Source organism: Seriola aureovittata, chromosome 10 (genome assembly GCF_021018895.1).
Source record: "Seriola aureovittata isolate HTS-2021-v1 ecotype China chromosome 10, ASM2101889v1, whole genome shotgun sequence".
Lineage (NCBI taxonomy): Eukaryota > Metazoa > Chordata > Actinopteri > Carangiformes > Carangidae > Seriola > Seriola aureovittata.
This window is the reverse complement of record NC_079373.1, coordinates 15,184,171-15,199,911: the sequence shown is the minus strand read 5'-3', so window position 1 is coordinate 15,199,911 and position 15,741 is coordinate 15,184,171. Positions and strand designations below refer to the sequence as shown.

General features: G+C 40.4%; 1 protein-coding gene across 2 annotated transcripts in view; it reads right to left on the bottom strand.

Annotated features, from left to right (window-relative positions):
• LOC130175978 (voltage-dependent calcium channel subunit alpha-2/delta-1) overlaps positions 1 to 15,741 on the bottom strand; it is a 58,150-nt gene that overhangs the window by 39,400 nt on the left and 3,009 nt on the right. For both annotated transcript variants that reach the window (XM_056386745.1, XM_056386746.1), the window contains exons 2-3: positions 12,157 to 12,238; positions 11,757 to 11,873 (exon numbers count right to left, since the gene is read on the bottom strand). In XM_056386745.1, coding sequence (XP_056242720.1) covers positions 11,757 to 11,873; positions 12,157 to 12,238 — 199 coding nt within the window. The remainder of the gene's footprint in view (positions 1 to 11,756; positions 11,874 to 12,156; positions 12,239 to 15,741) is intronic.

The window sequence follows — 15,741 nt, the reverse complement described above, 5'->3', positions numbered from 1 at the left end:
TGTGATGTAGAGCCACATAATTCCAACAGATATTTAGTATCTTGTTCTTTTAGAATCTCCACATCTATGATAACTTTGCACCAACAAGATGTAACCTTGCAAGAACAAGTATCAGTACAAGACTGCTTTACCAATGTTTTACAGTGTACAGTGTATGGAAGAAGAACCCAGATAGAACTGGGTGGTCATATAAAAATCCCATTCTGTTCTTGTTAATAATTCAATTCAGTGGCACCTCAGCTGCAGATACACCCAAGGTTTGACAACTTTCTAAACAAAACCCTGGTTCTTCATATTTTTCTTATTTATTCAATAATGGTTTCATGAAAAAAGAAAAGATGGGATTTAAGGCTGGAATTATGTGCCACCTGAGGGAGAGCGAGGGCAGCAGTTCATATCAATGCTGAAAAGGCCAATTGCAGGAGGTCTTGTCATTGAGCTAATGTCGAATGTCAGCTAATGTCAATGTAACATCACATTATGATTATGTCACATATGAGTGTTATCACCTGGGTATAAATCAAGACCACCTCTTGCAATATGTTGTTATATGTTTATAGCACTGTACCACGGCAAATGCATGCAGAAACAGAGAGGCACATGATCATATGAATACTGATTACAGATCTTTCCTTTGGTTCAGGACTTCTCTCTCGGCATGTTGTATGTGATATGATAAATGAGTGTTAGCAACTGCTGTTCAATACTTCATATATTATACAGTCTAACAATTTATGTGACATTAATAGAGTTGTTCCAATTCCAATACTAGTATCAGAAATGCCTCTGATACTGCCTAAAATACTGGATCAGGAATTGGCAAGTAAGGGAGTCTATGCACCGATCCAATACCATGTAAGGTAATGATAAACTTTATTGTTTCACACCCAGATAAAACAGCAGTTTTCCTGGGAATAAATTCTTCCTCGCTGATCTAAAACAGTAGCCTACACAGGAAGTTGAGCTGGGCAGCCAGTGGCAGCTACCGTTATAGAGCTGCGAAAAATAATTGATTTCTGGTAAATAGCGTAACATTAGCCATTGGCTGAGGTCACTAATGGACAGACAGCAGTCTGGGTCCAGATACTGTCCTGGATCCAGACTATAACCTTTAAATTACTGAGAATTATTAAATGTTGACTGTGTGCGTCTGTTTTAATAGGCACTGGTCACGTGATGTTACTCAGCCAATCATTGGGGTTCGAATTACTGGCTGAGAAACGTGTGGTGAGATGAGAGACAGTCGAAGAGCACATGACAGTTTGCAGTAGTTTTAAATTCTTTTTCCATATTTTGTCAAGTGTGAAAACAACCAAAATGAACACTGTAAGTGGAATACTTGATTACTACAAACAAAGAATTTTAACAGCATTTGTCTAGGAATGATTCTATACCAAGCTTTTTGATCCATACAAGCAGCTGATCACTGCAACTGTGATCACTATGAGCAGTTTCAACTGTAACAAGAAAGATTATCTGGCATTCATGTTTAACCTTTGGTGCCATGTCATACAGCAATGACAGCAATCATCTCACATCCCTACAGGGTTAGTAGTATACAGCTCTTAAAATTGTTTTTAATCGGTAAGGAAAAAAAGGGACCGGAACATGTCTAGACATTATAGGACAATGTCGGCCTATAGTATTTTGTGTCAAAATGCCCTTCTCCTTCACACTGTATATGAACATGCACATGTAAATCTATGCACATGTAAATCTGTGCACACACACGCACACACACACACACACACACACACACATGAGAGCAGACCGACAGGGTTGTTAAAAATTCATGACAGGGCTTTGACGAGGCTCCTCTCCCCTCTGGGAGATATGGGGGAGGTTGAGGAGGAGTGTGTGAGGAAAGATACCTAATTACCCTTCTCTTTTTCTCTGCATCCCTCTCTGTCTTTCTCTTTGTCAAACACATACACACAGATAGGTTATCAGGCTACCTAAAGAAAGCAACAGCACAATCAAATCCTCTCTAGACTACAGAGTCTTGATTCGATGAGGCCGCTTCCTGAGTGACAGTTCACCAGTTCATTACAGAGCTACTGCAAGTTGCCGTCTTTGCCAGTTGATTAGAAGGCATAGTTGCCTCATTGAAACACACAAATTTAGCACTACAATGGTTTATTTAATGGGAGTACATAACACACTCCCTGTAGCATGCTTGATCTAACCGCTCATTAGTCTTCCTCTCACTTACTACAGTATAGATACCCAAGCTCCACACCATAATAAGCCCACTCTGTCACTTGATGACCACTGGAGACCCAAGGAGAGCCACCACTCCCCTACAGCCTTAATGGGAAAAGAGGGCTTCATAGATTGGAGACCAGGAAATTGGCTCTGGTGAGGTAGGGAGGTGGAGCGGTTAAAGGAATGAGGTGCTTAAGTGAGAAAAAAGAGCAAAGAGGAGAAGAAATTCATTAAGAATCATGAAATCTAATCCTAGGAGGCAAAAACCTTCAATACTATCCACAGGCAGCATTGCTGATACAAGTTGGTTAGCTATATCTTAATCCCAGTTGGATATAAAAATGGCCAAATGATGACCGCAACAACTGTTGTGCCTATCAATATTCCAAGAGCCAAATAGGGCGCATAATATAGTATTTCTCATTTCATGCACCTTCCACTCTCCATGTGGCCTGATGTATGAGATCATTATGCTGCAGCCACTGAGAGCCACAGAAACATTTGGAGCTGGCCTGAGTGTTGGATGCAATTGGGGTCCTACCTGCTAACCCTGCTCTCACCAGTCTTAGTTCATTCTGCCAGGGCAACCCGCCATGCATTTAGTGAGAAAGCAGAACACAGCTTAAAGGATAGACAGGGAAGATGAGACAGGCTCTGCTAAACCTCACAGAGCCTCCCAGACTCCCTGTGTGTGTGTGTGCGCGTGTGCATGTATGTATGCGCGCGCGTGCGTGTGTGTGTGACTAAAGGTTCCACACACCTGAAATCAATGGGCCATTCAGAGCACACTGCCTTCTCCCACAGACAACAAAGCAATACTCACAAGAGTTGTAACGGTCTAAAAGATCATTAACACCCACATCCAGTCCTATCTTTCCCTTTTTCTTTTCTGACAGCGTGTCCACATTCATGAATGCCGGTTATCTTTTCCCCATAATGAGTCCAAACTCAAAGGGATGGCAAAAAAAAGTTTTTAAAAAAATGGGGGAGGTTTGAAGGGTCAGCCTAAGAAGCAGAACATAGAGGAGTCTGAAAAGGAAAGAGGGAAAGACATAAATTATGAGCAGATGGATTAATGGAAAGGACAGCCCAAAGAGAGAAAAACAATACTCAGACTCAGCATGATTGCAGTGTTCGTAGCTCTCATTAAAACTTAGCTTACGAGACTGAACAGAGGGATGATGGAGAGAGAGATACAGATATATATAGAAGGGTGGGTGGGAGTTTATAAGACAAAATGATGGAGACTTTATCTAGCTTTTGAGAAGGACAAACAAATGTCTGATGTATACATTGTATTAGTGTGCGCATGTAAAGACGAATAACAGAAGCAATGGAGATGAAAAATGATCTGCAGGAAATAAGAGGGAAACCTGGGTGAGACAAGAGTTGTAGGGAGAGGAAAGATATATTCCGTTTGAACAAGGAGGCAGCATGATAAGAGAGACACAGAGGTCAGAACAGATAAAGAAAGGTTGATTTCAAATTCCAGTTTGACAGAGAACTGTGGCTAAAGGCCAAGAGCTGGACACAGGAGAGTTACAGGAGACTGGAGAAGGAGGGCGACAGAAAGAAAGGGATGCAAGGATTGAAGGAGAAGGAGGAGAGATGAGCGAAAGGGAGGGAGAGAGAGAGAGAGAGAGAGAGAGACAGCATCAGACAGAGAAAGAGCAGAGGTATCTGCAGCTGTGAGAGCCCAGGGGAGAGCCGTGCCGCTCCACATGGCTTCTCTCAGAGGCCAAACCCTCCGATGGGAACAGTAAATCTACAGCTGCTCCCCGTTTCATCCCCTCCCCTTGACTCTTTTACTTTCACATGAGTATGTCAGAAATGTGTGTATCTCCTGCTGTTCAAACAGCATATCATATAGTATGTCACCTGATCAAATTTCACAGGTAATCTTTGTTAACAACACTGAATCACTGAGACTAATGTTCTTCTGATGTAAAATATGAAAAGAAGAGGCCACTTTTTAAAAAGGCATTCTTGAAAAAGTTATACCCAATGGATTCATCAATGGTTTATGACAATTTACTGATACTTTATTCACCAGTTATAAGCCTTTAATAGGAACAACTTTTGTATTTCCAAGTTGTGAAAAATCCTACTAGCTCTGTTATTCGGTAATAATGCAGTTTTAAATGTTATTAATCACTAATAAATGCTCATCTGCTTTTTATTCCCTTTTTAATAAGGCATTGAGTCGGTAGTTATAAATGTCTTTAAACCTGCCGGGAACTGATTTTTTGGGCCACTTGAGGTCAGCGGAAGTTGTGAACACAACACTGACATATCATCACTTTTTAAGGTGTCAAATTGTTAGCAAATAGTTGGTTGTTTTACTCATCCAGCAGTTACAGAGCAACATTAGCATTCATTTGGAGTCATATGTCTGGCCCCCTAGCAAATGTAAATTCAATTTTCACCCTTCTGTTTGCGGTGTGTTTGGTCTCCTAAGGGAAATATCTGACTCCTTAGCTGCTAAACGCTTCACTCAGTTTGCCATACAAGTTGATGACTGCCTGCTGGGCTTTGCTGTCTGCCGCACCTCCACTGGTGCCTTGGAGTGCTCTTCCAGTGAGGCCTCCGCTTAGGGGAAGCCAGAATGAACACCTCGATGGGCCTGATCAGGTCATCAGCTGGGGACCACAAGTCATTGATGTTTTGCTCCTCTAACCACAGTAAATCTCCTGGTGGCAGAGCGATGGCAGAGATCTCTCACTAACTATGTTCACCAGCTAGTTGTTTGATGCTGCAGGTAGTGTACAGTCGGTTTTCTTGTCCAAACTCAAATTGTCTGAAACTCACTTTAAAGTGTAAAGCCAAGATGAGCTGCAGATTCAGTTGAAACTTTCTGTAAGTTCATCTCATACACTTAGCATACGCTCACCCACCTGTCGCTCAAAGCAGAACACCCTCAATTATACAGAACTTTAAGCCTTAATAAAATTAAAATGGTTGGGTTGTATAAAAATTCACACTCTATACAGTTGCCATGAAGGAGGAAATTAGTTATAGAGACCAAAAATATTTTTTGTCCCAGGCTGTTAACATGTTTATTCCTGCTGTAAAGTTGCATATTATCATATCGAGTCTATGAGGATTGACTCTCACTTTTGGAGCCAGCCTCAAACAGCCATTTGAGTCCTTTTTTGATATCCCTTTTTAAATTTTCAAACAATCTAACCAGTCAAAAGGAAATGCTTAGAAACAGTGTCAGAAAGCCACAAAGTTGACATGGATTGTGGTTTAGAAACATTATCTCAAAGTGGTGTAAGACAGAAACTACTAATTATCTTGTTACATCTCGATTACTGTAATTATAACAGAGTATCCCAATATTGATTCTGAAAAATGCTACATGTCACATTTAATTTGTGTTGATTATTATCAGATATGAAAAACAAAACCTCATCTCTTGAGAGCAAAAGGTCATAGCTGTGTCCAAATCAAGTATTCAACGTGAGCACATCCTGATCTACCAACACAGTTTGGATTTCTTCTCCATGAATGTATTGGACATTTGCCCCTGGCCTACCATAAGTCTAGTTAGAATTCCCCATCTGCACTCCTCCCTCCCACTCTCTCTCTTTCTGTCTATCACACACACACTCATAAACACAAATGCTGGCACACAGACAGAGACACATGCAGACACCTCTTGTCTGCTTAGTATGATCAGCACACAGCGGAGATGGGAGTTTGAGTAACATCTGCTCTAGAGACTGGAACATCTCTGATCGTATCATAGCCTCTGCTCATTACTGCCTTACGTTAGCGCACACACATACACACACACACACACACATGACAACATCATAAAGTCACATCTTGTGCTCATTATTATAACATTGTGACAGCAGGCAACAGATTAATAAAAATATGGCCCAACACCTGGGGCACAACGACTCTATTAAACACATGCACAAATTACACACGAAACACACACTTCCGATTAAGGGGAGGGGACTGATTAGGATTACATTACAAATAACTACTAGAGGATATAGTTGTTGACATGCTTACAAGTCGCAAAGAAACGAGTGCTGAACTGTGTCTTGTTTACAATAAAAGGAGAGTGTCTGCCAAGTAAAATATTTTAAATTCATTTACAGAATTATTTCAAATATGCTGGAAGAACTACTATACATCCTAAATGTGTTGTTTACATAGAGGTACAAAACACAATGGTAGCAAATTTTTTACCAGATTTTCCTCTCTAATGTAGACCTTAAGGTGGCATCATGACCAGAAATCCAAGTAGATTGTGTACAAAGAAAAAAAGAAAAAGGAAATCCTGGGGAGAGGTAATCTTATGAAAGACAACAAGCACATAACCAGACAACAAGTCTGGTTATGTCATGTAATGTGCGTGTCAGGGACATTATTGGTGACAAAATGGATTGCTTCATCGCCGAAGAGCTTTGTGGTGACTGTGACACCCATTTAAGAGACAGATCCTGTAAGCCATGAGCTCTTTACTACAAAATGTCTGATGAAGCTGGGGAATCAGCTACTGCAGTGAAAACGAAGGTTGAACATCTGCAGGAGAAACACTATTTCACAACATTATGTATGATGACTTTGTCAGTGTTGTAAGACTGAACGTTAACTGGGGCAGTGGCATTGAGACTGTCTGTAACAGTAGGAAATTAAACAGAACATTAACATTTCATTGCAGATATTTCTGACAATTGTTTTTGCAAGCTATTTAAAGCAGTTTTATGGTGATAATGACCTTACCCTCTCCAGTAAAAAGGTACTTGTAAATGTGCTGTGTATTATCAAAGGGTGTGACACAATATTATAGTTTGATCACTGTGTGTGATGCCCATGCCATACTAGGTAACATCGAGATCTCTCACAGAATAGGCCATACAGTGTATCTGCTTCCACTGACTGTAAATGATGAGACCTTACTCGCATCATCTATCTATATATCTATCAATCTATCTCTGCAGCAAAATCCTTGTTATGGTTTGTGACTCACAGTACTGTGACTGTTGAAATTGATGAAATGATTAAAATTGATGAAAAAACAACCATCTTCTGGCCAATATTTTTCTAAATGCACTACTTATGGTAGCTTCAGAGCTTCAACGAGTGCAACACAGATGCATATTGTGGTGACTAATATTGTTTGCTACATACTGATTTCATGAAGAGTTGAGAAGTGGATTCTGCTGCAGGACATGCAAGCCATGGCAGGCTTGCAAGTATCTAAGACTGGCATTATGAAATAATAGCAATCACTTGATGTTCACTTTTAATACACAGATGATTGCATCCATTAAAATGTTTAGTTCAAAAATGACAGCCTCATGAAAATGTACGATTTCAATAATTTTCAATAATGAATGTAACCAGTAATCATGATGCCAGCACTGGAAAAGGAAAATACATAATTTTCAAGACACACAGACTAACCTACACATAGCCACACCACTTCACACACACAGTAATGTGCTTGCGTGAGTGCGCGCGCGCACACACACACACACACACACACACACACACAGAGTCAGAGAGTAGTGAGCCACCCGTGTCCTGTAGAGTTTTAGTGGTGGTGGCTGAGGTATTACTCTAAGTAATGTTGTAGACCAGCTCATTAGTCACTGGGTAGAGCAGCTCTTCACCTCAGGAGAATGGAACTGCACACACACACACATATACACACAAATACTGTACACACACACCCACACACATTCATCTCATGCAGATTGTTCCAACAAAAGCAAACAACCGCGGCAGATATGTGGCTCCTGGTTGTTAGTAAGAGAGAGAGAGAGAGAGGAAGAGAGAGAGGAAGAGGTGGACTGTGGACGGTACCTTGATGTATGAGCTTCTGTATGTCTGTCTTCAGTGTTTTATCAGATCGCCTTTTACTTTAGCAGTTCTGCAGCATCAATAATTAAGTTTTTAATTACAGTGTACACAGACAGCAAGACAAAGAGAGAGCAGGCTGGGGACAGGGGAGGGAGAGATGCGTTGAAATAATTGGATCTAGCTCCAGGCACATCAAACACTTTCACAATGTGGTCAACTGCTTTTGACAAACATTTTTGGTGACTCACTCTCTCACTCTCTCTCTCTCTCTCAAAGTGGTAAATATTGACTCTTCACCTCCGCATAGTTCCATGCTTTTTTAGGACAAGTAAACATGTCCATGTTAATGTACGTGTGTATATGAGTATAGGGACTTGCACTGCACTGTCTATACCATTGCCTATTCATACTCTTTAATAACATTGGCTACTTAATTCAGTCTAATAAAAACTATAATATAGGCTAGGGGCCTCTGGAAATTGACTGTAAGTGTGCTGAGTTGACAGACATAAATGCGACTCAGACCAGAGAATCAGAGAGGACACTCAGGTAAATGGATTTTATCCCAGAAAAGTAAAGTAGATGTGCATATACTATATGTGACCTATAATAAAATAAGTGGATATGGATATGTAAATTAAACTAAATGGCAAAGCAAAAGAGCTATCTGAACTCATTTAGTATTATTGGGCTAAAAGACTTATCATTACTGTCTCTTTAGCAAAACCACCACCTTACCCTAGCTAACTACAAGCAACCATTAGGTGATAATTATTTACTTGGTCAAAAAGGGCACTTCACTCAGAGAGGTGAAAAGGGAAGTAGAATGAGCCCCTAAAGCCACTATGTGTGAACGTTTCCTAGTAAGTGTGTGTGTTTAAGTGTGTGAGTGTTCCCTGTTGAGATCAAGCCACAGTATAAGTTGTAAAACCTTTGATAAAGCGATCTCTCCCTAACAGTGTGCAGCCAAGTAGTCATTAATAACGCATGTTACACTCTGCCACACACTTATTTATGGAAGCATGAGTAGACACACATAGACACACACTTGTGTCACACACCTGTGGCTAGGTAAACTGTGGCCTTTCAAAGGTCATCCATCATACAGAGTTAGAGATCAGAGACGGAGAGACAGGGAGGACGAGGAGAGAGAGTGAAAGAAAGGAGGCAAAGGGAGGATGAAAGTTTGAAAGCAGTCGACAACTGAGTGAAAGTGGCTCAAGTGCCTTGGGCTATCTCCAATTATATTGACATTGAGAGTCACTCCCAACCTCATATCAAAGGCATTGAACAAGAAAGTCCCAACTACAATGAAAGTTCTCTTCCTGTATTCTGTCTGATAAACTTTACAGCCAAATCACTTCACTTAACTTAGAAGATTGGTCAGCAAAAATCAGCTCCAAGAAAAACCACTATGTCTGCTGGAACGGTCTATGTATATCAAGTTCTGATTTGACTTTGCTGGTGTTTTTTGTTTGGTTTATGTTCACTGTGGTTTATCCAAGAAGCCCTAGAAAAGACATGGAGTCACACTTGAAAAAAAAAACAAAACATTTTACATTCTGAGCTCAAAGCCTTTTTTTCTCTCATCTCTCATTCTACCATCCTGTGCACCCATCTTCCTTTGCTCATCTGTCCATCAATCCAGTCATCCAACATGTTCATGCATTTTGCCCTTCTTTCACATTATCCATTTATCTCTGCATCCATACATCTCAGGACAGAGAATCAAATATCTGTGTGCCTTGAGGTTACTCGGGAGAAGATGAGACACAAAGACGCAATAAAGAGTGAGAAGTGATTGATGTCCGGAGGTTCGATGCACTGTCAGTGTCAGGCTGGCTGACCCCCCCACCCCCCCACCCCCCGTGGCCACCTACCCTTAATATACGCATACTGTAAACACACACACCAACACACCACCTGACCTCCTAACCGTCTCTTTCTTTTATCACTTGGATTGCACGCTGAAGCCAATTTCTCCTTGCTGCTTATGTGTCTCATGGCACCAGTACTCGGAAAAATGATAAGAACACCGGGGTGTTTACTTAACATACACAAGACAGACACTTGGCACTAGATATGTTTATGAACATTCATAAATACTCCCTCTCCATTCCAAGTAAGACAACAATGATGACGCCTTATAAAGGCAGAGTAGGGGATGCTGTGAACCCACTCTGAATGTATAAAAACAGTTCAATCTCCTGATATAAATGAGCATCTCTGACCCACTTCTGGGCATAATGGGGAGGGGGAGAAAGGAGAATCTCCCTAGGGTCAAAGCTCTCATTATCACATTGAATCTGGCAAAAGGAAGACCTCAGTCCCCACTTTCTACTCTTCTGTGAGCATGCTTTACCCATATACAATCTATATTTATGACCTATAACATCACACAAGTAAGTACATCAATTCTATACATATCACATCACCACTGGTATGCTGTTACAAAATGACCTCAACTACAAATAAATAATACACACCATTCAGATAGTAACTTGTGAAAATGTAGAGGCCTCTAGAAGGCTGTTGTTCCAAATATTTGTTTCCCTCAGAGGAAACCTTTTGTTATGGAAAAACGTCCCAGAACCTGTTGCCAGAAAATCATAAAAAAATGTTATGAATGTGACTTCCTCATTTAAAGGATCACTTCAACCAAACTCACACCAATCACACGAGGAAAACTAGCGAGACACCTCAGTGAGATGAATTTTTAAATTAATAAATAAAAGCAAGATGGTGGTACAATAGGATACTTTATGTTTTGGCCAAAAACAATTTGGCCTAAAGGCACATAATATATAATTTATCACCAAAACATTCTTCAAAATCTTTATTGTTATGTCAATTATGCTGGTTAATGGAGGATCATAGATCATTAGATATCTGACAGATATTCAACTCAACTTTATTTAATGTATTGGAATATAGCAATTAGTAGTCCAACACGGGTGTTAAATTTGCCCCGTAAATGTAAAATATAGAAATACAAAATAAAAAGATAAAGTTACTATACATTTAAAATGGTATTTTCAATCTTTTTACTTTGACTAGATGTCAGGATTACATTTCTACCATTAAATCTTCCCACCAACACTAAATTATAAGAGGTGTTGTACTCTGCAGCTAAAGCCCTCAGGCTCTGCGTTGTGGTTCAATCCAATCCTCTCCAAGTTAAACAGCCAAGAACAACAAGCTTATTTTCCACTGGCAAGTCTAAATCTTTTTTCTTGGTTAACCCTATCCCATCTCTCCAAGAGCCCTTTGGTTGGACTGCCAGCCTATCAACATAGTCCATGATCAAGCTAAAATAATCTGTCCACCAAGTTTCACATGTAAGCTAAATGCACTGAGCTTGTTCGTTTCAATACAGGAGGCATCATGGCAAACTATTTCTTCAATACAAGAATCCGTATATGTGCATTCCAGCTTGATGCAGCAGCTACCTTTATGAAATTTGCATGATTAAATATCACAAATATGTCATACGTCAAATTTAATCATGCAAATTTAATAAAGGTAGTAGCTGCATCAGCGCTTCATTAAATCTTCAGAGTTTTCACCACATACACTTTGGCTACTGAATGTACATAGTCAAGACTACAGCAAGAACTGATGGAAAACTTCTCTCTCTCGCAGCCCTTGTTAATAACTCTCCCATCCTGCTCAGCTTTCAAACTAACAAACTGACAGTTGGTTCCTTTGAGTGGGATGAGTCGTACCTTCAAGGCAGCAGACCTCTTCCGCAGCAGCTGTTCAATGTTCCTGGCTGCTCTGGCCACCAGCTCCTCTGCGTCGTTTTGTTCCACAGAGTAGAGGTGCTGGTTTCTCAGGAAAATCTAGACACATACAGGGAGTAGAGATAGTATACAATCACACATGCATTTGATGATTTATTAAAACCTGGTGTGTCAGATTTTTAGTTGTTTTCTATTTAGATGATGAATCCAATTTTGCTTGAAAACAAACAATATATGATTTTCGGAAAATTCTAGGGCTTAATTAAAATTTTAAACAAGGACATGTGCAATGTGACGTCCTTTGTGCATCGATATGTACAATGTTGAATTTGGATTATGCATCTTATTTGTGCATGTGTGTGTAGTGTTTGGGTGTTTATACCTGAGTGAGGCTCTTCCCAGCTGTGGCCGTGTCTGCTAGGGTGACAAGCTCTCTCTGCATCTGATCAACCCATTCTTTAATCCTACGGGAGAAAGCAATACACACAATAAATCTTGTAACTCAGATGTAACCAGTTTAGATGACACATCACAGACATTTCACCGTGCAATTAAACTGTCAATCAACTTATCTGACATCTATCATCTAACGAGACCATCCAAGTCACACAGCGCCAAAACAAACAAGACCAAAGAGAATCACGCCGATAGGTCAAGCAAAGTGTCAACCAATCAGACCAGGAACAAATACAATGTCCTTTAATCCAACATGTGTCACTGGGTGTCAACCAATACCATTACTCTCTCAGAGTTCAAACATGAAGTCAACCAATCAGATAAGTGTCAGCCAGTGTTGTGACTGGTGAGGGTGATGTGAGTGGACAGGTGAGAGGTAGGAGGTGGCCAGGACCGACGTGCTTGTCTGTGTATCAAAGAACTCCAGGGACATCAGGTCCAGCCTGCTGGTGCCACACACTGGATTATACCTTTCTCTCATCCTCCTCCAATCATCATGTCAGAGCACAATAAGCTCACAGCATGTATGATAATATACTGACATAGTATATCCCTCCTTGACTCCTGAACAAAGTGGCTTTAGAAGGAGATAGATGAGAGGAGAATGGCAAAGACCTAGGACACTATGCATTAAGTGACACAATGACTTGTTAGAATAATCCTGCTAAGAAATGCTTGCAGTAGCAAAATACTTGTGTGCATGTAGGTGCATTAATTCACCATATATGCCGCCATGCATGCACACACACACACACACACACACACACACACAGGGACCTAGACAATGACATTAATATTGCATGAGAATGATAACAGGTTGGCACTGGATACAGTCATTATCATCTGTTCACACTAACACAGACTCAACTGTGACCCTCCACCCAACCCCCACTCAAACATAAGAAATGAACATATAAAAAAATAAACAGGCAAGCATACCCTAGAAAATATTCCCCAAAAATTGTCACTGCAGCAGAGCAATGAAAGTCATGCAAGTTATGAAAAACATATCCAGCTGAGGGAGGTGATGAGATACAAACAAAAAGAGAAAGGTACAGAAGATGAAGAAGCCAGAAAAGAAGTGGCAAAGACGCATCAGGGACACAAAATCCACAGTGGATGAGGAAAATTCAGAGCAAGAACACTTGTGGAGAAAGATGAGACACTTTGCAAGAGAAAGAATACCACAGGGGATAGTACAATGTGAATCTGTTTAGGAAGGTGGAGATATTAGAGCAGGGTCAGGCATAATTCAGCTGCTATCCTGTTATTCCCAAAGCCAGATGGTTTAGGGGTTGTGAACAACACTGCCGAGTCAGACTTGGCAGAGCCTTATGGCTATGTGAAGGGAAATTAACATTCGTCCAGATACTGTATGCTTTGGTGATTTAGAGCACCATTCCTGTTGTTTGGATATTTTGCTGCCAAATAATAAATAATTAATTTGGTTAAAGAGTTGTGACCAAACTATACCGACATTTTATAGTAACGGACAAACAATGTATCATCAATAGTATTTCTTAATTAAATCACCATTTCTTAATTAAGTCTTTGGTATTTATATACTGTAACTTTTTGTTACTTTTCATAATAATGACATACCAGTAATAACCTAATGTCAGCCGATAATAACAGTGATGTCATCTGACACCAGTCATCTCAGCCAGGCTTGGAGACTTCTACACATTGTTTTTGAAAAGACTGTATCGAGTTGCATTATGGGAAGTCTAGGATTGAGAGTTTTTGTAGTTTGAACCAAACTAGCAACTAAAAGTCACCAGACTATCTCCACCTCTGATCATTCTTTCTCTTACGAGCCCCCAACTTTATTGAAACATATGGAAATATAATACTAATACTATAATACTAACTTCAAGCAATTCCTTGTATCAATGCCTGCGTAATTTTCAAGGCCCATACGCTCACTACGAAAGTTGCGTAGGCCTCCGCAAATTACGCAAGGTCCCCGTGTGTTAAAGCAGGAATCAATGTTTACAACTTTGGGAGGACGAAGAGGAACTATCTTTCTGGTCAAGAAAAGAAAAGAAAACATCGTGAGAGTGAATTGCGTGGACAGCAACAGGTAAACGTGTTCTCTGCTTTCCAAGTTTTATGTTAGCAAATAACAGTATGCTAATATTTAGGTGCTAGCTTGCAGTGCATCTCTCTAATCTGTCTGCCCCGCTAAATTAGCTTGGCAGAGCGTCTCTTGTTTTGTCTGTTTCTTGCTTACCTGCTACTTCCAGGACTTTTCTGTGACTTTGTGTCTGGTAAAAGTGAGAGTGAACGCCAACTAGCAACTGTGTTTACAGACTGCAGCCTCAGAAATGATAACCACATCGCGCGACTACCAAATAAAACTTGTACTTTCCAGCAGCAGCAACCTGTGGGGACTAGTCCACATAATACATGGCGGAGATCATTTTAAAACAAGGCAATGACCATCTAGTCTCTCAGTCGAGCTTTGCAAGATGGATAGGCATTGACTATTGATTCAACATTGAACTTAAATTCTTGTTGGTTAGGCATATTGGGCAATATGGATGCACATCTCTTAGTAAACAATAACCATTATGTATTAACAAGCCATAGAATAAATAGTGTTTTGTATTTGAACATTTCTAAAAGGAAATCTGGGGGAGCCTGATGCAGCTGATAAAGTTCATAATTAAAGCTGCTGTCATAGCCCATAGGCTTATATATCAATAAATCTTATCAATTCCAATCCCTAATTCTGGTGGGGATACAGGGACTGTAGATGTATGTCCAATGTGCATGTGAGAGCAGCATGACCATCTAGATTTCTTACATGAGAACATACTTGGCCACTAAAACAAATTCTTCATGATTTTTGCTACACAGTAAGATGTTTTGAAACTGCCTCTCCTCTTTTGTCCTCTTCTTGCCTCTTGTTCACTGTCTTCTCTTTAACATTCTCTCTTGATCCTCTCCTCTCTCCCGTGTCCCCAACTCTCCTAACAGCAAGCTGATTGTAAGGTGTTTTAGTGGACCCTTGGACCCCTAAGCTCTCAAAGCCTGAAGCATTGACAAGACAATTGTGGGTCGTGTGTGTGTGTGTGTGTGTGTGTGTGTGTGTGTGTGTGTGTGTGTGTGTGTGTGTGTGTGCGTGTGCGTGTGTGTGTGTGTGTTTCCAGGGGCTCGACATTCAGAGAAGCAGAGGGCTATCTCTCCAGAGTTTAGCTTCTGTGAAATAAACTGCTACCAGTGTAAATCTCTATAACAAAAACTCTCAGGTGCTGACAAATGGATGAGACAATACAGGCTGTGGTGCAGTATGTGTGCATGTGTTCTTCTGCACAACCAATATAGATGACATGAACTTTTCTCTTTTTTAAAAAAAAATCTATTTAGAATATTTTGTTGAAGGCTTCAGAGAATTGTCTGATCTTCAGAATAGCTCAGCCCATTCCTCACGTTACTGAATCTTGTGTATGTATATTTGCTTTGTGTGTGTGTGTGCGCGCGCCTGTGAGTTTAAATACCAAACACT